Below are 23,027 nucleotides of genomic sequence, written 5' to 3'. Positions count from 1 at the left end.
GAAGAGAAGAGAAGAGAAGAGAAGAGAAGAGGAGGAGAGGAGGGAGGGAGAGAGAGAGGGAAAGAGAAGAAGCCAGTTCTTTCAACTGGATTTAGAGACTTAATGTAATCATTACCTAAACCCAGAGTTAATTAGAGGTGCTGAGAACCTGATTCTAACAGTGATAAAAAAACAGCGACGGATCCAGAGCAGCCGGCATACCCACCGAAGAGCTAAGCTGAAGGAGTTAGAAGGCCCGCTTCCAAAGCCTACCAGAAGGCTACAGTAATAAAGGCTGCGTGGTTTTAATGAAAAAGTAGACAGGTGAAACAAAATAGCTCAGAAGCAGACCTGCACAACTATTCTTAACACTGACAGAGGAGCCAGGACAATCCAGTGGAGAAAGGACAGGTCTTGCAAATGATGCTGGCACAAGTGGACACCTAGTTCAACACATGCACCCCAAACCGAAACCCTCACAGTGATCCAGACACCAACCTTAACCCTTCACAGATGAACTCATACTGGATCACAGAGCTAAAAATAAAATGTAAAACTTACAGAAGATAATTTTGGAAAAAATAGCATGACCTGAGGTTTAGTGATGATGTATTAGACTGAGCATGTAAACACAGTCCAGGAAAGATGTGTTAGTCAGAGTTCTCTAAAGGAACAGAAACGATAGAATGTATATAATATTGTATAGTGTGTATACATTGTATATTACATGTATATATATATATAATGTAAATATATAATATATTCTATCATATAAAATATATACATTGTATTATATATAATGTGTAATATATGCAATATATATTATATATATGGGATTTATTTGAGTGACATACAGGCTGTGGTCTAACAGTGACTATTTCCTGACAGAAATGCTAAGGATTTGGAGTTCGGTCCATGACACTGGTTGTCCCAGCTATCCCAACTTTTGGTGATGGAGCCCCATTAAATCCTAGAGAGCTGAAGGTCTTCTTTCTACACTGGAAACCCAAAGAAGTAGGCTCTAATACCAGCGAAGGAAGCTTCAGGAACAGGATAGATGAGCTTGTCAGCCAAGTGAGGGCAAGCAGGCAAAAAGCAAATCTCCTTTTCTTCTGTCCTTTTATATGTGTTGCCACCAGAAGGTGTGGCCCAGATTTAGGGTTGGTCTTTTCATTTCAAATGACCCAATCAAGAAAACCCTTTATGGGCCATAGCCAGCTTCTGGGTCTTAGTTGATTCCAGACATAGTCAAGTTGAGAACTATCAGAGCCATCCCAGAGTGCATGACAAGGGCCTGGTTAACAGAGTTTAAGCTGTGCAAAAGGCATCACTGAGAGACTGAGAGGTCTAGCCACAGAGTTGGAACATTTGGCAAAGACATCTCTGCTAATGCACCCAGTACTTTCTCTGCTCTCTTACTCTCCAGCCTTTGCTTTTCTTCTCAAGACACTGTGGAATGAATGCCTTTCAAGTCAGAACAGGCAAAAACCAGCTTAAAGAAACTTGAAGGGATATATTTATTTTTAACTATTCAAACCTTGGGGTTTTTTGTTTGTTTTTGTTTTTTGCTTTTGTTGTTGTTTTTCCTTGTGATGCTGGAGATGAAACCCAATACTAGGTAAGCACTCCTATCATGGAGCTGTAAGCCCAGCCCTCAGAGCTCATTAAAACATAAGACTATCAAATCATCAACCATGAATGTTTAATGCTTTCAAATAAAATGATAGCCATTGCCTTGGTTGGTTCTGCATAGCTGTAACAGAATGCTGGAGACTAGGTGGTTCGTAACGTGGAAGTTCATTCAGTCCGTGAGCCTGGAGGCCGGAGCTTTTCAGAGCTCAGTGTTTGCCTCTGGTGAAGGGACCATGGGCTACATCATCCCATATCTTCTCAGAATATAAAGAGAAGCAACATCGAAAGAGCAAGAGTCACTTTTTACTAAGTCTGAAGGTCACGTGGTCTTCCTCTCTGAGCCTTCGAAGTAGCTAGAAACGCAGAGAGGTGAGCATTTCCGTATTGAGCTAAATTCACTGTTAGTGATAAACCATTCTCTTTATAACCAATGCAATCCATGGGGACAGAGGCTTCATGGCTTTTTTTTCTTCCTTTTTCTCTTTTTGAGATTGGGTTTTGGATGGCCTGGTGCTGAGCCAAAAACCTGGGTGTTTCCGCCAGCAGAAACACCCACTCTGGTCTAGGTTCGTCCTGAAGGGCGGGGCTGTCCTGAGGGGGAATAGCCTGGAACTCACTGAGATCCACCTGCCTCTGGCTCCCAACTGCTGGGATCAAAGGTGTGCCCCATCACCCCTGGTTCTTGAACTACCCATAAGGCTCTGCTTCCCAGCACTGTTGCACTGGGGTATAGGTTCCATCCATCATTGACATTTGTTGAGGCATACACTCAAATCACGGCAGTCACGCACATTTTCAATTAGAACCTTTATGGAGCATACTATGAACTGGCCATCATTCCTCCATATAGTTGAAGACTGTCTGGAACTTTAAATGTGTTTCCAACTATTGGTAAGATTGTATACCATATGCCTTAGCTCAGAAAATATAGTCACCCAACGGTAAGAACTGTCCCGTACTGTCTTTGGCTATCACATTGGGCCCTGCATTTATATGAATTCAGTTCTGGTGGAAACCATGGCAACTGAAGACCCAGCTTACCAAGGTCATGCTTCTGCCTCCCGCTGCGGCTGAGCTTGAGCGGACGGATGTCTGGGTACTAATACGCAGTCTGTTCAAATGCACAGGAGTAGGGAGGAAGGATGGTGAAGCTTGCCTACTGCTTGCAGGTCAGGAAGGCTACTTCCTAAGACATGAACTTGTCGTTGGCATTGAATGTTCTCGGCCAACCTGGAGGTACATCATGATCCTCACCAAACATCATGTGCAGCCTTGAAGTACCCTCAGCCATGCTCCCTGTTGTCAGGTGCTCCCTGCATCAGGTGCTCCCTGAATCAGGTGCTGCCTTGCGTTTTAATGGCAAACCCTTTAGCTCTTTTCTAGCACTGTTTCTCCCTGTAGGGAGTGTCGGCTCTCAAGTGCCTGAAGATGGGTGGTTTGTTGGTCGGCTCTGGAGCTGGTTTGCTGATCTTCTGTAAAAGCCCCAGCTACAAGCCTATCAAGTAAGTTCTACACACCACAGAGCTGGGGTAGGCGGAGCCCCACTAGGGAGAAGTCCACTTACATCCAACAACAGAACAGTATCAGAAGAACCATATTGTGTGCATTGTGGCTCACACCTTTAATCCCAGCACTCGGGAGGCAGATGCAGGTGGATCTCTGTGGTGTTTGCCCAGCCTGTTCTACACAAGAGTTCCAAGCCACTCATGGCTACACAGTGAGGCCCTGTTTAAAAGAAATTCATACCTGGTAAAAGAATTTCATCTTGTTATTAAGTGTGTACATAGCTGGAATTACGGGGCTAGTGGTTTCCTTCTCATGAAAAGTTTCATGTTGGGCTGGAGAGATGGCTCAATGGTTAAGAGCACCGACTGTTTTTCCAAAGGTCCTGAGTTCAAATCCCAGCAACCACGTGGTGGTTCACAACCATCTGTAATGAGATCTAACTCCCTCTTCTGGGGTATCTGAAGACAGCTACAGTGTACTTACATTATAATAAGCAAATAAATCTTAAAAAAAAAAAAAAAGAAAGAAAAGTTTCATGTTAAACCAAACTAAAGTTTAACCCCAGAGGCACGCTGCCCTTTTGATAAATAAGTACATGACTTTGTGTACACTATACTAGGACATGATACTGGAAATATGAGGCATCCCCCTAATTTTTAAGGTTCAAACTGTTTCAGGCAGACCTTCCTTGACTATTTCAACCCACTCTGACAACCCCCTCCCTCCTGATCGTGTGTGTGCAACGCTGTGACTAACTCAGGCCTTCCCAGCTGTGTCACCTCCTCAAGGGCCCATCCCATACCGAGTGACTGGTTTGTGTCCTCTGCGATCAGGTGGGCAAATGCTTGCTGGCTGAGTGACTCTGCTTCTCTTTTGTGCATTACCCCCAAAGGAAAATCCAGCTGCAAGGTGGCGTCACCTCTATCACCCTCCGCGGAGAAGGGCACCAGTTTTTTGTGGGGACAGAAGAATCGCACATCTACCGCGTTAACTTCACCGATTTCAAAGAGACTCTCATTGCAACTTGTCACTTTGAAGCTGTCCAGGACATCGTCTTTCCATTGTAAGTAGAAGAGGACCATGGGAACATAGAGATTTGATGCAGCACGCCAAGGAATTCTGCTCTATTCAATTACTTTCAAGATTCCGTAATAGCGTTATTTTCCTGATCCAACTTTTCAAGTGTACTGAATTATTTTATTGGACCTAGGAAGATCCATTTATTTTTATTTAAGGGTTATAGGTGTTTTGGCTACATGCATGCAGTGGCTGCAGGGATCAGAAACAGCCATCCGAGTCCCCGGAACTGGAGTTGCAGACTATTGTGAGTCATCACATGAGTGTCAGGAATCGGAACCCAGGTCTTGGAAGAGCAACCAGTGCTCTAAACTGAGGGCCATCTCTCCAGCCTTCTAATGGGCTTTTTAAAAAAAAAAAAAACAAAAAACCAAAACTGCCTTTTCCACATAGTTACCTTTGTTTTCCTTCTCCTTTGCATGTTTTTGTTTTTGTTTTTGTTTTTGTTTTTTAATGCTGGGCAAGAGTGATACACTTTTAAAGCGCTTGGGCAAGTGAGACGGCTTACTGGGTAAAGGCACTTGCCTGACAAGCTGAGTTTAAGTGACTCCTTGGACCCCCCCACTCTAGAGCATCAGAACCTCCCCCACAATGCCCTCCAACCTCTGCTCGCCTGCTGTGGCAAAAGCACATGCGCACACATCAAGAAACACACGGAAAACGTTGACCCATTGTGGGAAGGGCACATTCCCAGGAGAGCTTTTCTGTGATTTCCCAATGCCATCTGGGAAAAAAAGAATCACCGAACTACCTCTTCTCAGGCTGAATTGTGTTTAAGGCAGGACCTCAACATCCGAGGCTGGCTGGAGTCTTGAACTCCTTCCAGATGCTTCCGGTTCCGTGTCCTGAGCGCTGGGATCATGGGCGGGCATCACCATGCACAGCAATGTTTGTTCAACTGTTTTCACAATTTATTCTAGTCATTTGTTGGTGTCCCTGGGTTTCCCTGATCTAGCAGCCTTTGCTTTTTTTTTTTAAGGTGATGGACATGTGGTCTCCTGGGTTGTAATGGCGGCTTTTCCTGATAATCTTACCCAAGACAACCATCCATTGGCAGTTCTAATATTTACAGAAGCATCTTTGGTCACTTAGTGGCACTACTTGATTTTGAAGCATGTTGTTATAGTTAACAAAGTCTGTCCTGTGAAGTTGGCCAGACAGTTTTTGCTCTGAGCCTCTTGTGTTTAGCTTGAACTTGAGACACCAGGGCTGCTGTTCCTCGGATGCGAGCCTGTTTCTGAACTCAGACCCCTATGTGATGAGCTGCGGTTTTGGTTCCCTGAGTCCTTCTGGTTCAGGTCTTTGGGATTTTCTAAGAGAGAAGAGTTGGTGCTTCCCATTGAAGTGAATCTTCATTTCTCTCTCTCTCTCTCTCTCTCTCTCTCTCTCTCTCTCTCTCTCTCTCTCTCTCCTCTCTTCTCTCTTTCTCCTGTGTGTGTGTGTGTGTGTGTGTGTACATGTATCTACAGAGGCCAAAAGAAGGTATATCGGATCTCCTGGCCCTGGAGTTAGCAGAAAGTTGAAAACTACTCAACTTGAGCCCTACAAACTAAACCCAAGTTCTCTGGAAGGGACTCGAGTATTCTTAACCACTGAGACATTTCTCCAGCCACTATGAGGATATTTTTTTTTAACTATATGTTCAAGTTTATGTAAATGTCAACCTATTTGGGGCTTGTATGGCTTCACTTTCTTTGTTGCATTTACACTTTATTAATTTCTATATGTGTGTGTATACATTTGCATGTGTGCCACGATACACATGGACAGGTCAGAGGACAATTTTTCGGAGTTCTCCTTTGCCACCTAATTTCAACTCTGCACACAACTCTAAGTGTGCAGAAGGGGCTACTCCCCCCCCCCCATTACTTCTAAAGTGAGTAAAGTGAGACTTTTGAAACATGGAGACATTACTTGAGGGATGTTTAAAGGTTAGCTTTTCCCGGAGACTTCGCTTATAAAACAGATGGTTTCTTTTACCCTACTATCACTCCCTTTTGTATAAAACTTAGAGTAATCTATAATCATCTGACACCTTAGTAATCTATATCCCATTTACAAGTGGCCCTTTCTGTCCCAGCCTGACTGACCAATTAATTGCTCAGGGATACTTTTCTTTGTTCACAATTTCTTATTTTCTCAGAACTAAACAAAATAAAAGGTGCGAATGTGAATTTGACCTTGTTGCCATTTCCTCCTTTGTCGTCCTAACAAGACTTCAACTTCACTGGAATTTGCTTTTTAAATATATTCTATGGACATATATTTATCTCAAGAAATGCTACTTGGTTACATGTATACAGGCTACCAGACTAATCCAGATATATACCTAACATACACAGATATTTGTGTGTGTGTCAACCAAATCCCCAAAAGTAGTTTAAAATGAAGTAATATGACTATGTCTCCAATTTAATTAAGATTTAGAAAGACTTCAAATCAGCTTTCTCCTTATAAAAACTGTTCCAATGTGACGAAAGATCTTTTTTCTTAGAGAACGGGAGGAATTGGGAGTCTCTCCACACAAGAAATCTCAAACATCACACCTTTAGGCAATCAGCATCCAAAGGGCACGCTGCCCCACATCCTCATGAGGCACACTTAATACCAAATGTACACCAAACGCTATGTATCTTTGATGGCTGCACCTCTTATCCCTCGATGGCTCCTTTGTAGTGGTACTGCTGAGCTGTTTGCTACCTGTGCCAAGAAAGACATCAGGGTGTGGCACACCATGTCCAAACGGGAGCTGCTTCGGATCACGGTGCCCAACATGACCTGCCATAGCATCGACTTCATGAGAGACGGGAAGAGCATCATCTCAGGTAACAGGATGTGTGTGGTGGCACACGCTTAAGAGGTGGAGGCCATCCTCGAGCTCTAGAGTCCAGCCTGTGCTACATGAGACCCTGTCTCACACCAGCAACCAAACAACAGAAGACTTGGTAGTTGCTTCCAGTGGAGGTTTGGATCCAGGTTCTGGATCCATTCTTATTGTCCACTAGTGCCTGCGAGTGGATTGTCAGGGGCAGCCTTCTGCCATCTACCCTCCTTCCCTTAAGGGCAGTCGTTCTCAACCTTCCTGTTTCAATAGCCTTACTCAGACTCACTTGGCTTTTCCTCTGATTAACTCTTTAATGCAGTTCCACATGTTGTGGTGACCCCCCCCCCGAAGTTATTTTGGTGACCATAAAAATATTTTGTTGCTACTTCCTAGATGTAATATTCCTACTGTTATGAATTGCAACACACCTGATATGAATTATGTAAATATCTGATATGCAGGATATCTGATATGTGAAAGGGTAGTCCACTCCCAAAGGATTCCGGACCCACAGGTTGAGCACCCGACCTGAGGGTCTAGTCTCTCCTTGGCGTTCCCTTCTACCCAGGAGGTTTGCTAGCTGGGAAGAACTATGTCTCTCAAACTACTCCACGTACCAGGGATATATTTCATAGTAGGAAAAGTAGTTGACGCTGAATGGATTGGGGACTTAGGATGACTAAGAGCTTTGGCTTAGAGCTTGTTCGTATAAGAGAGAAAAATCCAACTCAAGCTAAGAAATGCCTCAAAGAATTCTTTTTACTTTTGCATTTGTGCACACAACTCTATGTGCATGCTGGTAGTTTTGTTTTGTTTTGCTGTTGCTGTTGTTGTTGTTGTTGTTCTAAGGGTCTCATGTAACACATACTGGTCTTGAACTTGCCATGTAGTTGAGGATGGCCTTGAGCTCCCGATCTTCCTGACTCTGCCTCCCGACTATTGGTAAAAGGTAAAGTTTTTCCCAGCAATCGGGAGGCAGAGGCAGGCGGATTTCTGAGTTCAAGGCCAGTCTGGTCTACAAAGTGAGTTCCAGGACAGCCAGGGCTACACAGAGAAACCCTGCCTTGAAAAACCAAAAGAAAAAGGTAAAGTTTTGTTTGTCTGTTTATTTATTTATTTATTTATTTATTATTTTTATGTACATGAGTGTTTTGCACGTATGTCTGTCTGTGTATCACATGCTTGCCTGGTGTCTACAGAGACAAAAGAAACCACTGGATTCCCTGTACCTGGAAGTTATGGGCATATAGCTACTAGGAATTGAACCTGGGTCCTCTAGAAAAGTAGCCTAGCATTCTTAACTGCTGAGCCATCTCTCCAGTCTTTAAAAGGAAAAAAATTAAAATATAGTTAATGCCAAACTAATGGGTTTTGTTTTCTTGTTTTTTATTTTTTAAGATTTATTTATTTTATTTATATGAATACACTATAGCTGTCTTCAGACACACCAGAAAAGGGCATCAGATCCCATTACAGATGTGAGCCACCATGTGGTTGCTGGGAATTGAACTCATAATCTCTGGAAAAGCAGTCAATGCTCTTAACCACTGAGCCACCGCTCCAGCCCCCAAACTAATGTTTTAACATAAACAGTAGATGCTATGAGCTGAGCATGGTGAACACCTAGTATTCTGGCATTGGGAGGTACAGGCAGGGGATTAGGTGTTCAAGATCATTCTTGGTTACATAGTAAGGTTGATGCTAGCCCAGGCTTCAGGATATCCTGACTCAAGAAACCAACCCCCTCCCAAATTATAGCTACCACATTAGTCCTCCTCTAAATATTTTAGTATATGGCTCTAAAAATATTTTCCTATGAAACAATAGTTTCTTAATATCATCTTATGAGTAACCTATATCAAATTTCCCCATTAGTCAAAAATAAATGTATTGGTTTACATCAGAGGAAAGCCAAGTTGTTCTGAGTGAAGCTGTTAAGACAGAGATCTAGGGATCTATCCCCTCTTTTCTTGGCTCTGTTTCCTCCTTGTCCACTCCCCCTCCTCTTTGTCTCTCCCTCCACCCCCAAGGGCTTAGATTGTACCCAGAACTGACAAGGGGATCTTAGAGTCATCCCCACCCCCACTCTATTTCTCTTTTTCCCTTATGTATGTGCTCCAGTGGCTCCATCTCAAAGGACAGCCATAGGTCTATCACTGGTCGCCTTTTCCACTCTGGTCCCTGCCATCAACCACATTTCTAGATCTCTCCAGGACTTCCTTCCTTCCTTCTTTCTTTCCTTCCTTCCTTCCTCCTTCTCTTCCTTCCTTTTTTTTTCAAAGATTTATTCATTTATCTAAAGTACGTGAGTGCTCTGTTTTCATGCACATCAGAAGAGGGCGTCAGATTCTATAACAGATGGTTATGAGCCACCGTGTGGTTGCTGGGAATTGAACTCAGGACCTCTGGAAGAGCAGCCAGTGCTCTTAACCGCAGAGCCATCTCTTCAGTAGTTCATCTACTTCTATTACTTCATCTCTTCGATTACTTTTGCCTTTCTCTACTCTAGCCCACCTGTCTATCTTCTCTCCAGTCAATTCTCAACACTCGAACCAAAAATCTATTTTAAAATGTTAAATGAAAGCCATTTGCTGGGCTTTTCAAGCCTCCTCCTCCTCCCCACCCGACAAAGTCCTAGCAATCACATACAAGTCCCTGTAGGACCTTCTCTATTCCACTCCCCACTTCTTATCTCTTCTTCTCAACCTGCTCCCCCGCCCCCTGCTCCCCACCCCCATACTTGCACAATGGACATCCAGGTCTGACTTTAGCTGTTCAGTTGGCCTGGAATGTTCTTCCTCCAAATACCTCCATGGCTTGTTTTTTTCCTTCCCTTTCATCTTCTCAAGTCTTTGCTGAAATGGGGTCCACCTTGGGCATCCTATTTAAACTTTTGCTAAGCTCAAGAGACAACACTAAGGCCGACAGCAAGTGTCTGCTGCACATAGCCCTGGGGGTAAAGTATTCCAGGAAGAGGACATAGCAAGTGCAGGGGTTCTGAGGTGGGAAAGCACTTGATGTGTTTAAGGGGTAGCAAGAACGTCACTGTCAGTCAGAGGAGGGGTGTGGCCTCAGGAAGAGTGGTAGCAAAGGGGATAAGGAGGTAGGTGAGCACCAGGTCCGAGTTAATATTCAGACTAAAGAGTTAGATTAGTGGGCTGGAGAGAAGACCCAGTGGTTGGAAGTACATACTGGGTCTGCAGAGTGCAGTCCCCAGCACCCATGCCAGGCAGGTCACAAACGATCCGTATCTCAGGTCCAGGGGATCTGATGCTCTCTTCTACCCTCCTTGGTCACCTGCATTTACATGTACACACTCCCACATGTATTTACATGCTTCAAAAAAAAAGAGTAGTTTTTTAAAAGTTGGGTTTTAATTCTAGGACAGTGGGGAAAACTTTGAGAAGGTCTTGATCAGAAAGGTGACTTAGTTTTTAAAAAGTGCCTCCCCGCCTCTAATAGATAACTGATTGTAAGCAGGAGTACAGGGAAGGAGCTATTGAGAGAACTCAGATCAGGCTGTGGCTGGAATGGGGTGGCGCCAGCAGAGGTGGCGGAAGGAGATCAGAGGCCGGGTATTTTAACAGAGGAGATAACGGACCTCCCCGATGGGTTGACCGTTGCACTGAGTTGTGTGTTTGGAAAGTAGAGGAACCAAGGGTGACTCTGAGGTTCTTTGCTTGAGCAACTGCTTGGGCGGCGACAACTTTTATTGAGTCGGCAAGCCGGTGAGAATGGGGGAAGGAGTCTAGGATTTAAAGGTCGGGGAAAGCTGGGGCGTGGACTTGGGAGGCTGAGGCAGGAGAACTAAGAGTGAGCAGCCTGGGCTATCTAGTGCAACTTTGTCTCAAATAACAATGACAACGGGGAGATAAGAAGGCAGAGGTTATTTGGAACTATAAACTGATGTATCTGGGGTGTGGCTTAACAATTACACGGATGATGGGCAGGGGTAGCACATGCCTTTGATCCGGGTACTTGAAAGGCAGAGGCAGGCAGATCTCTGTGAGTTGGAAGTTAGCCTGGTCTACAGAGTGAGTTCCAGGACAACCAGGGCTACAAAGAGAAACTCTGTCTCCAAAAACAACAACAAAATGAAAAACTACATGGACGAGGGTGGAGGTCTACAACTCTGGCAAGTAAGAACAGGTCTCCTCCCCTGCTTGAGATCCACTCCAGGCAGGTGCACTCCAGGCAAACCTCTTTCTCCCCCTTTCAGAGAGTGACCAGTTTGGGGGGTTGGGGAGAAGGACACGGGGTACTGACAGCAGCTAGGGCAAGCCTCTCAGTCCGCTGCTACCATTTCTTCCAGTTTTCACACTTGGTGATTCAGGAGTGTGTCAATCTGCAGTGAAAGGCGGTGAGTATCTCGACAGGGCCAACCTGTCTTTTGTCTCTCTCTCCCGTCAGCATGGGATGATGGAAAAATCAGAGCCTTTGCTCCAGAATCAGGTCGGCTGATGTACACAATTAACAGTGCTCACAGGATCGGAGTGACGGCTGTCGCTACCACCAGTGACTGTAAAAGGATCATCAGCGGTGGAGGAGAAGGGGAGGTAAGGTTCTAAAACGATATTAGAAAGAAAGAAAAAAAAAGCCTTTAATTTCAGAGCACCTAACTCATAGGAGGCTATCCACTCTTTCACTTTTCTTTTATTTACATTTTCCTTTTTTTTTTTTTTTAATGTTTATGGATGTCTTCATGCTGTGTATCTATGCTATGTGTGTGCAGTGCTGCAAGAGGCCAGAAGAGGGCATAGGATCCCCTGGGGCTGGAGTTACAGACAGTTGTTAGCAGCTATGTGGGTTCTGGGAATGAAACCCAGGTCCTCTGGAAGAGCAGGCAGTGCTCAGAACTGCCCGAGTCCTTTTATCGGCCTCTCCATTTCATTTTTCAATACAAACCTGCACTAGAATTCAGAGACTTTTTCAACATATAAAAGACAACGGCTATTTGATCCTCTGAGGACGAATAACATCAGTTTCCAATGATTAAAACTGAATAGCTGATATGAAAGTTTAAATATGGCTCTGGGTAGCAAGAGCTTTCCTGATGACATGAGAAATTTGAGAGCAATGCTCAGCAGAAGTGAGGAGACAGGTTCTTCCTCTGGGCTTAGCAGAGGCCCTTGCAACATTGATTTCTCATGGCAGGAGCCTGATCATTTTCTCCCCAAGTAGAAGCACGTCTGGAGACTGGTAGCAGCACTCTCCACACTCTTCATGGGAAGATGGTCACATCTCATACGTGCTCCTGCCCGCAAGTGTTGCATTCCCACCCTGTCTGGCTGAAATGGGAACCGAGTTAAATAAGTCACGCCCAGCAGAGATGGAAACACTGTATCTGTCTTGATCCCTTCCAATGTCCTGGGTTTGTGTTGCTAGCCCCCTGCTTTGGTGCCCACAGGTGAGGGTGTGGCAGGTAGGCTGCCAGACTCAGAAGCTGGAGGAGGCTCTGAAGGAGCACAAGTCCTCCGTGTCCTGTATCAGGGTGAAAAAGAACAATGAGGAGTGTGTCACTGCCAGCACCGATGGGACATGCATCATTTGGGACCTTGTGTAAGTATCCGGGATGGGTAGGGAGGACAGAACAACACTTACAAAAACTCAGACATTGCTGGCATTCTACTGAACACGAGCCAAGATCCCAAGGAGGTTGTATTGGTCTCTTTTCTCATTGTTGTGACAACATATTCCACAAAAGCAACTCAAGGAATAAAAGGTTTATTTTGGTTCCTTGTTTGAGAATACAGTCCATTATGGTGGGGAGACATGGCAGCAGGAGTCTGAGGAGGTCGTTGGTCATATTGTGTCTGCCTACAGTTAGGAGGGAGACAACTGCTGTGACACTTGGCTTTGCCTTCTCCCCTAAGGGTTTTTTTTTTGGGGGGGGGGCTTTATTTTTATTTTACCGGTATGAGTGTTTTGGCTGCATATGTGTCTATTTACCATACACACACCTGGTACCTCCAGAGACCAGAAGAGGGCATCAGATCCCCTGCAGTTGGAGTTATAGATGGATGTGAGCAACCATGTGGATGCTAGGAAGCACACAGACTTTTTCCTGGTCCTCTGCAAGAGCAGCCAGTGCCCTTAACCACTGAGTCATAGCTCTAGTCCCACACTCTCCTCCTTATCCAGTCAAGAATCCCAATTAAAGGAATAGTGCATCCAGGTGGCCTTTCCTACTCAACTGACCCTGCCTGGAGAAATTCTTACAGATGTGCCCAAATGTGTATCTCCTAGGTGACACTAAATCCAGGCAAGTTGACAATGAAGATTAACCATCACTGCAGTAAAAGGTTCCGAGAAGACCTTGGTCTCCTTGGCTGTCCAAGGGTTCTAGATTCCAGCAGGGAAAATATGGTCTCCAGGAAGAACTAAATACCAGACGTTTCTGAGGCAGACAGGGAAGTAGTTTTCCAGATATATGTGGTGATGCATGACTTAATGTCAATCCACTCAACCTAAATGTTGCAAATTAACAAGGAAAGTTACAGGGCAAGACGTTCTTCTTGTCATCCTGCTAGGTCATGAGTCTGCCTGGGGAGGGAACACTGGGAGGGGCACATTCCCAGAGACTGCTTACACGTAAGTCACAGACCCAAAGATGGCAATGCCAAACCATTCAGCCCCAAACATGTGAACTTCACCACAGGAGCCATTCCGAGAGTTTTCAAAGATGCGTTTACAATTTTTTTGGATGTTTATTTTTTTTTTCCCCAAGTTTTTATTTTGGAACCAAACCCTTCCCCCCAATCTTCCTCCAACCATGACTCCCCCTGGGATGCACAGCCTTTGCATGACTGTCTAAAGAGGCTGAACTAAGTACGGAGGGGCAAAGGGGATGCAGCTGGTCAAAGACTATGTCCCTCCTTTTTTGAGATGGGGTACCATTGTGCTGTCCAGACTGGTCTCGAATCCATTGGCTTGAGAGATCCTTCCACATCAGCCTCTCATGTGGCTGTGAGTGAGGGCATGTGTCACTGTGCCCAGCTGAACTGTTCCTGCTTGGAGAAAGGGGAGCGAGGACTGAAGGCAAAAGCAGAACATTATTGGTTAACTTCTTAAAAATCTGAATGCAGGGCCATGGATATAGTCTAGACGGTGGAGTCTAAGCACACAGACCTGACTGGTACACACCTAGAATCTTGGGAGGCAGCGGCAGGAGGATCCCTTGGGCTTTCTGTAGCTGAACCAGGGGTTCAAGGGTCAGTGAGAGATCCTGCCTCAAAGACATACAAGGTGGAGAGCGATTGAGGAAGACAATCAATGTCAGCTTCTGGCCTCCACATGCATATCCACACATGCATGCACATTGGAACACACACACACACACACACACACACACACACACACATGGGCTAAGTACCCCCCAAGTACTCTGTATGTAGCTTTTCATACATACAGAACACTTTAAATACATTTAGATGACACATGTTTCTTTAAGTCTAATAAGTTCCCATGTGGAGTTACTGATTCAAGACTCATACCCATAGACATGTGACCTCTGCATTGGGACAGTATGTACCAAGAAGGGGTATCTGAGTTTATTTCAGTGGCTGGTTTTTGTGACCAGCTTAAGTCTTTAACACCTTCCTTTTGTGTAGCAGGGATATTTAAGATGTGCTAAAAGTCTTTAAAAATCCTCAGTTCAAATACTGTGTTTGAAAGCTTCTAGGATGAGAAGAAATTGCAGAGTATGCATTTCAGCCAGGAGCTGGGCCCGTGGGACAGCCACCAGCACACTAGATACAGCCATGCTTCTTGGTCAGGCAGCCTAACCTGAAATCCCCAAGTCCTCCAAAACCTTCTCTTCTCTCCCTCCCCTCCCTCCTCCCTCCCTCCCTTCTTTCCTTTCTCCCTCCTCCCTTCCTTTCTTTAATACTGACAAAATGTTTCAAGAGTTCAGACCATTTTAGATTTCCAATTTTCAGATTAGGGATGTTTAAGTGGAAAAGTCTATGCATATTCCTGAATCCACCAAAGTCTGAAATATACTGTTTTTCTATGGCATCTAAGTCAGGGATCTCAAACTTGTGTGCATGTAACAATCAGTGGAATGGCTGGCTTCAGATACAGATCTCTGGGCTTCCATCCTAACCTTCTGACTCCAGATCGGAAGGGGTGGGCCCAATAATAATAATAATCCCTTTGAAACAAGCTTTCCCCACCCTTTGGCATTCAGTTTCCAGGGACCACTACTTGACTCCAATGGTGGCCTTGAGAATCCAGGTTACTGTGTGAGAGGTGTGGGCTGGATCTGAATCAGCATCTTCTCCATCCTCTCTAAAGCTTACTGTTGCTCTAGCTTCATGCCTGTCTTTAGGAAAGGGAATCACCTTTTGCCTGTGCCTTTTTACGACCACTGACAGATTTGGTGGGAGGAGACATAACTACAGGGTAAAAGCAGCCAGGAGTCTATTAAAACAAACAAACAAACCAAAACAAAACATTTAAAAAAATTACATGTGCATACATGTTTAGCCAAAAGAGGGCATCAGATTTCTTGGAATAAATTTATAGGCAATTGTGAGTGGCCTGATGCCAATTCTGGGAATCAAACTCGGGTCCCCTGCAAGAACAGTACATGATCTTAACTGAACCATCTCTCCAGCTCTGCAGACATCTGTCTTGACAAAAACAAAAACAGAAACAAAATGAAAACAACAAAACCCAAAACAAACAAACAAACAACCCCCCCCACCCCAAGTTCTATTGTGTGATTAGCGTAAGAAGTCAGAGAAAAACCAACCCCTTCCAAGCTTGCCCAACTGCACGCTGTGTAATAAATAAGTTTTTGGGGGGCAGGATGGGACAAAATCGGGTTCCAGAGCATTTGAATTTACTTCCAGGCGACTTAGAAGGAATCAGATGATCCTGGCCAACACTCTGTTCCAGTGTGTTTGTTACCACCCGGAAGAATTCCAGATCATCACCAGCGGCACAGACAGGAAGGTAAGCGCAGGGGGGCCCTCCACTGCCTAGAGCTTCATGTCTACAGATTCAATCACTTGTAAATGCCTGGAAAATTGCTTGGGGTGGGGTTTGGGGGTGAACTGCATCTTTACCCAATCTTTTTTTTTTTTTTTTTTTAAACATGCCCAGGACTTTTTTTTTTAGGTCATTATGTCCTAAACAGTATAACAGCTATTCACATAGTGTTTGCATGATGTAATACAGTTTTCGAAGCAATCTAGAGACGCTTTATTAAAGTACAGATGGAGGATGTGCAAAGGTTAGATGCAAACAGTGTGCAAGCATGTTGGCATTTTGGCCCCCATGGGTGATTCTCTGGCCCTACACAAGAAAGTATCCCCTTTCAGCAACTGTTTCTTCTTGCTCCCTACTTGGTTTCACTTCCCAGGCTGGGACCAATGTTAGGTTTTTAGGTTCTTTAAATCTCACCCTCTGGAATGAATATGTTTGCTGGTTTAGTCCAGAAAGCCAAGTTGTAGTTTGGTTTTTTGTGGTGGATAAAGACGGGAGGCGCCCCGGGTTGGTGGTGGGGGGTGGAGTAAGATGAGATCTGATCTAGGCACAGGGCAGGTGGGGTGGGGGTGGGGCGTGAGGCGGAGGTGGGGGGGGGGCAGTGACTTAGCAAAGCCCAGACTCCAGAACTCTAGTTCCCCATCCTCGGGAAAGAGCTTTCCCTCCCACTGGGCCTGCAGCTTGGCCCTCCTCCTCAGATCGCAGGAGCAGAACCATCAGTGGCTCTCCCTTATTTTACATGTGGCAGCAGACTCAATCTGCTTCGCCTTATCAAAAATCTCTGTCACATCCCAGGTTTATCGCATATCAACATCTCTTTAAATAGCATGCAAACTTCAAAACCAATACTAAAAATAATAAAATGGTTCCTCCACCCCCTTGCCATGGCCTATTTATAATTCCAACTGGTCCCCTCCTATGGTGTATTTTTGCTACTTTCTATATAAAGTGCAGGCATCTTTTGTTAGCATGTGTGTGGATGATTCTACAGCACCGACTCCTGTCTAACTCCTCTCTCCTACGTTCCAGATTGCTTACTGGGAAGTATTTGATGGGTCAGTAATCAGGGAATTGGAAGGTTCCCTGTCTGGGTCCATCAATGGTATGGATATCACTCAGGAAGGAGGACACTTTGTTACAGGTTAGTCCTGGATACCATAAGTTAATCAGGGTTGTCTCATTTGGAGGACAAGGGACCCTTGGGGGGGGGTGAGGGGCAGTCAGAAGAGCTAGTAGAGGGTCTTAAGGACACCTTGGTTACATTCAGCCCAGGACAGCCCACCACCAAAGCTGGAAAGGTCCGAAAGACACTTCAGTGAAGGAAGACATCTGTGCAGGGCCCAGAGAAAAGCCCCGCTTTACACAGCTATGTTTGCTCTTGAGGCTTTAAATGTCCCGAGACTTCTTGCTTTTCTGTGCATTTTGTTTGGTTTGTTTTTACTGCTTTTGTTTTGAGATATGTCTTACTGTATGTAGCTCAGGCTGGCCTTGAATTGGTGATCCTCCAGCCTCAGGCTCCTGAGTGCTAGGATAACAGGTAAACCGCCCTGTGCTCTTTTCACTTGGCTCCTAACCAGCAGCTTGCTTTGTTTCTTTGCTTGCTATTGAGTTCCGTGATGTCTGGAGAGCATTTACCACAGGTCACGCCCACTGGAACAGCATTAATGTAATTTTCTGCCAGGCTCTTTGATTCTCCAGGACATCTAGAAGTACTTCAAGTAAATGAAAGTTCCATAAACACATTGACTTAAAAACAAAACAAAACAAAACAAAAAGATAAGGCGCACGCCTTTAATCCCAGCACTCAGGAGGCAGAGGCAGGGGGATTTCTGAGAGTTGGAGGCCAGCCTGGTCTACAAAGCAAGTTCCAGGACAGCCAGGGATATTACATAGAGATATAATGTAACATATTACCTTACCTGTAGTACATTACCTGCCTCCAAAAAACCCCCCAAAAACAAAAAACAAAAAAAAAAGACAAAACCAAAAGATATCAAACTACACACCAGGACACCCATCAATGTGCCTACACCTCTACATTCGTGAACAGTGGAAGGAGTTAAAATGTTGGAGTGTTTAGTGGTTAATTCTGGGTGGTACTTTCCTTTCCACTCTAAATTTACTAGGACATACATAGATTTTTTTTTTTTAAGACCAAAAAAAGCTTTATATAAATATGGATTTTTCTTCCTTCAAGTTGGCACATGGGACACTGTGTTGAAAAAGAAGCAGTTCCATGAGGCCAGGGCTGTTTAGGAGTCCCCGCCAGCAATGCCATGCAATTGTTTTTCAGGTGGTCATGACCATCTGGTCAAAGTCTGGGACTACAACGAGGGTGAAGTGACTCATGTCGGGGTGGGTCACAGCGGCAACATCATGGCCATGCGGATAAGTCCAGGAAACCAGTATATCATCAGTGTGAGCGCAGACGGAGCCATCTTGAGGTGGAAATACCCATTTGCTTCATGAAGCGCTTTGCATCTCCCCAGCTTCCACCCTGTATCGAGCACAGTCCTGCCCAGGACCAAGTTTGGATAACTCCAGAACCTATTTTTGCTCTATAGTCAAAATACTTTATCTTGAAGTTACTTGTTTACTTTATACAATATGCTAACACTTACTATCTTAAATTTGTATGTTGAAATTGAAATATGCTAAAGAGAAAGTTTATCCAGTATATATATATATATATATATATATATATATATATATATATATATATACACACACACACACACATACATATATATATGAGTTCCTTTACACTTTTACATTATTAATTAATAAATTAGAAGGTTCTGTCCCATGGTCTCTTTTCTGTGTCTCACAAAACCCAAATCCACAGGCATTCTTCCTGACCTGCTCCCAGAGAGGGATGCCGTTTCCTTATAAAAATAAGATGAGGAGAGCTCACTTGTGTGTGGTGGTGAGGGTGGGAGACCGGGGCCTCATCCACAGGGCTATCCCCCTAGCCCAAACTCGCCCTTTAAATGATCAGTTCAATGGTGAAGTGGTGTAGGCAGTCAGGTTTGAACCCAGGTCTCTTTGTGCAGGTGTTACTAGTTAACTCCTGTATAGCTCGTGTCCACATACCTGACAGCAACCATCTAAAGAGCAATGACTTATTTGGACTCATTGCCGCACAGGGTTTGAAGCGTGGTGGCTTTGTCCCAAACACTACAGGAGAACCTCCTGGTGAGACATACACACTCAGTCACTGAAGACAGGAAGAAGAGAGGAATGCAGGGAGCTCTCTGTTCCCATTTGATTCTTTCCAGGCCCCTAGGCCATGTGATGGTGCCACTCATATTTAGACTGAGTCTTTACCAACTTATTAATCCTCTCAAAAATCACCCCTCCAGTCTCATCCAGAGGTATGCTTCAATCTCTTGCTGATTTTTAAAATATTTATTTATTTATTTATTTATTAGTGTGTGGCCATGCTGTAGCACACAGATAAAAGCCCAAAGACAATCAGTTCTCTCTCTGCATCTTGTGGTTCACAGAGATCAAACTTAGGTCATCAGGCTTGGTAGCCAACACCTTTACCTGCTCTATTATATCCCAAAGACCCTCTGAAATATACACACACACACACACACACACACACACACACACATATATATATATATATATATATATATATATATTAATATGAGTGCTCTATTGCATGTACACCTGTGCTCCAGAAGGGGGCATCAGACCCCTTTATAGATGGTTGAGAGCTACCATGCGGTTGCTGGGACTTGAACTCAGGACCTCTGGAAGAGCAGCTTAACTGCTGAGCCATCTCTCCAGTTCTCCCTCCCTCACCAGGTGATTCTTAATTTGATCGGATTGACAATAAAAAATTAGCCTTTAGAGCAAGCTCATAAAACAATTCCAGCTCCAGTTTTCGACTTTGCCAAGTCAGAATAGATTTCTGCTCAGACATTTATTGTGAGTCGTGAGACACACACCCAGGATTCCAGCACTCAGGAGGCTAATGTTGAGAATGAGAGTTTCAGACAAACCCGAGCTACACAAGTGTGATGGACTCCCTCCTTCTACCAACCTCTTAGCAAAACAAAAGCAACAGCCCCCTCCCAACTGTTACCAAACAAAAACTCCCCGCCAGTTACTGGGGATCTTGACATGATCTCAAAGGTGAAATACGGGAGATGATTTACCAGAGTCTGCCATGACCACGGCACCTTCAGTACATCCGGGTCATGAAATGAATTTTATAAATTAATCAACCAGGTGGGTATCTTTCCCAGGAAGGTAAATGGTGGCTTTTTACACTTCAAGTTTCCACATTACAGTTTCTTCTTTATCCTTAACTTATGCAGCTTTTTGGCACCAGGTAACTGCTGCGACCCTATGTGAAGATCGAGGAGGATACTTAATAAATGATGACCACTTATTTATTAAATAGCAAGTCACATTTTTGGGTTCTGATGTAAGTCTGACTCCAGAAAGCTGCTGATCTCTTTTTGAACCACAAACTGATGAGAAATTCATTTTGCAAGACCTTGCCTGATTAATTATAAACCTGACAGTTAAGGCATAAAAGGAGCAGAGGCCTCCAGGGTTACCCAGGGAATGAAGGGCGGGGCGAAGCCAAACTAATTCTGATTGGGTAAGGATACAGCCAGGCTTTGGGGTGGAGGAGCTAAGCAGCAACCGAGTAGGGGGCGCGCCTGAGAACCGGAAAACTTCCTGCCAGGCAAATACTGGGGTTGTAAAGGGCCTGAACTCTGCAGTGCACCCAGGGAGGGTCGAATTCCGGTTTCTCTCATTTCGTAGCCTCCACCTCGCTGAGCTCCCTTTACCAATGAAAACCAGGACGATCAAGTCTCCTAAGTTTTTGGAAAATGAATGTAACCTATGGTGTTATTAAAAAACAAAACAAAACAGCAAGAAAAAGAAAACAAATTCCCAGCCCACTAGCACTCCCACTCCCAGTTCAGGTCCTGGGGTGACCGGTGTAGGCAAAGGCTGCAAGGAGGTGGCGTCACCTGACCGCATGCACCTGAGCCTGTGCTCCCCACCTGCACAGCTGCCAGCGCGCGCCTCTCGGGACACCTGGGCACGAACAGGGGCACCGCTCGTCGGTCACTTTTCTAAGTCTTCACCTGGCTTCCACGATCAGAAACTTAGCCAGAGTCAGGGCTTTGCTTCGCTGGGCGCTTCTGAAGGTTCCATCCCTGGGTTAGCTACGCTGTTTAGGGATGGGCGGGGAAAGCGAGCCGAGGTGAAAGGCCTGTTCCAAGGCGGGAAGGAAGGGCGGGGAAGTCCACTAGGCGGGCTCAGGGGGAGTGCATTCCCAGCTCCAGCCGCGGGGGCGGGAGCCCGGCGGCGGGCGCTGCCCTAGGGCCGGATTCCCGCGCGGGGCGGGGCGTGGCGGCCCCGCCCCTGGCTCCGCCCTCGCCCGGTGTCCGCACACCTGGCTCTCAGGTAGCCGGCGCCCAGCGCCTCCAGTAGGCGGTGAGGACCGGGGAGCTGCCGGCCCGCCTGGGGTCCCGGGGGCTGCGCTCCCGGACCAGCGTGCGTGACCAGCATGGATCCAGGCGTGGGGGACGCACTGGGAGAGGGGCCGCCCGCGCCCCGGCCCCGCCGCCGCCGTTCCCTGCGCCGCCTGCTTAACCGCTTCCTGCTAGCTCTGGGCAGCCGCTCTCGCTCGGGGGACTCGCCGCCCCGGCCCCCGGCCCAGCCCAGTCCCTACGATGGCGATGGAGAAGGGGGCTTTGCCTGCGCCCCGGGCCCGGCACCAGTCTCTGCCGGGAGCCCAGGGCCAGATCGTCCTCCGGGATCCCAACCGCAGATATCTTCGGGTGACGGGGCGCGTCCGCCCGGCGCTCAGGGCTTGAAGAACCATGGCAACACCTGTTTCATGAACGCGGTGGTGCAGTGTCTCAGCAACACTGACCTGCTGGCCGAGTTCCTAGCGCTGGGGCGCTACCGGGCGGCGCCGGGCCGCGCCGAGGTCACCGAGCAGCTGGCGGCGCTGGTGCGCGCGCTCTGGACGCGCGAATACACGCCCCAACTTTCCGCAGAGTTCAAGGTAGGCAGCGCCAGCCGCCCGCAGCCTCCTCCGACCCTTCTGGTTTCGGTTCTTGAAAAGCGTGTGAACCATCAGCCAAGCAGGGTTCTTGGGCGGGGAGTAGGGGGTAGGTCTTCGGTAGACACTACTTAACCAGCCCAGCCTTGGGTTACCGCCTTTGTTTTGAGGTGACGTGTTACATTATCACTTGCAAATGCTTTCTTTAGAAATTAGTTTCTTCCTGGTATTTTGGGCTGGGGTGGCGAAAGATGGCAGCCTTAATTGTATCGAGCAGTTTTGTGGTTAAAAGCAGTTGTTGGAGTGCGGACTTGCCGGCCAGGGTGAGTTAGAGCTTCGGATCTAGAAGGATACAGTATGGGAAGTAGTAGGTCCTTGAAGGCCAAGCTTTGGGAAGGAGGAGATAGAAGCGTGAGGAACAGAATGCCGAGAAGGAACAGATCTAGGAATAATCCAGGTAGAGTGATCAGTAAGTAGAAAGGGCATAGGCCTGAAGGTGATGCGTTTTGAAGGCAGGTGAAGGTTTTCAGATCGTGTAGGACCTTAGACGCAGTGGCTTTGGATTATTTAAGCCCAGTGGGTGCTGAGAACCCGTGGGTCAGGCATTCTCAAAAGTAGGGAGAGGGAATCCGTAAGACTGCTATAGTAGAATGGTATCCTTTAATTTAATTCATACTAAGTCCTGACAGTATGTGAGCAGGAAGTGGCATTTGTTATCTGCAAGATTACAGTCCCCTTGCTGGGGATGCTGCGGGGTCATGAGTTAAAGTACAAATGTGGAGTCCCAGTCGGATGATGAAAGTGCTCCAGATAATTGATGCTTAGGGCTTGCATCCTGCTGCAAAACCGCAGCTTTGGGCAGAGAGCTGAAGCACCCCCACGGACTAGTGATTGTTATTGAGGGTGAATACGACTGGCGGACTGTCGGTGTTCATTCTGCAAACATACATGGTTCTTAAGTTTCAGCCTGAGAAA

At 45.9% G+C, this 23,027-nt stretch overlaps 2 protein-coding genes across 3 annotated transcripts in view; both read left to right on the top strand.

Annotated features, from left to right (window-relative positions):
* Cfap52 (cilia and flagella associated protein 52) overlaps window positions 1–18,557 on the top strand; it is a 38,200-nt gene extending 19,643 nt beyond the window's left edge. The window contains exons 7-14 of one of the 2 annotated variants that reach the window (XM_021213424.2): window positions 3,013–3,113; window positions 4,010–4,180; window positions 6,871–7,019; window positions 11,429–11,574; window positions 12,426–12,577; window positions 15,874–15,976; window positions 17,039–17,150; window positions 18,303–18,557. In XM_021213424.2, coding sequence (XP_021069083.1) covers window positions 3,013–3,113; window positions 4,010–4,180; window positions 6,871–7,019; window positions 11,429–11,574; window positions 12,426–12,577; window positions 15,874–15,976; window positions 17,039–17,150; window positions 18,303–18,478 — 1,110 coding nt within the window. In that variant the 3' untranslated portion in view covers window positions 18,479–18,557. The remainder of the gene's footprint in view (window positions 1–3,012; window positions 3,114–4,009; window positions 4,181–6,870; window positions 7,020–11,428; window positions 11,575–12,425; window positions 12,578–15,873; window positions 15,977–17,038; window positions 17,151–18,302) is intronic. The other variant, XM_021213425.1, reaches the window with a different exon arrangement.
* Window positions 18,558–21,551: 2,994 nt separating this feature from the next.
* Usp43 (ubiquitin specific peptidase 43) overlaps window positions 21,552–23,027 on the top strand; it is a 58,683-nt gene continuing 57,207 nt past the window's right edge. The window contains exon 1 of the mRNA XM_021213676.2: window positions 21,552–22,055. Within this exon, the coding sequence (XP_021069335.1) occupies window positions 21,552–22,055 (504 nt within the window). The remainder of the gene's footprint in view (window positions 22,056–23,027) is intronic.

Source organism: Mus pahari, chromosome 14 (genome assembly GCF_900095145.1).
Source record: "Mus pahari chromosome 14, PAHARI_EIJ_v1.1, whole genome shotgun sequence".
Classification (NCBI taxonomy): Eukaryota; Metazoa; Chordata; class Mammalia; order Rodentia; family Muridae; genus Mus; species Mus pahari.
This window is presented reverse-complemented; position numbering and strand designations above follow the sequence as displayed.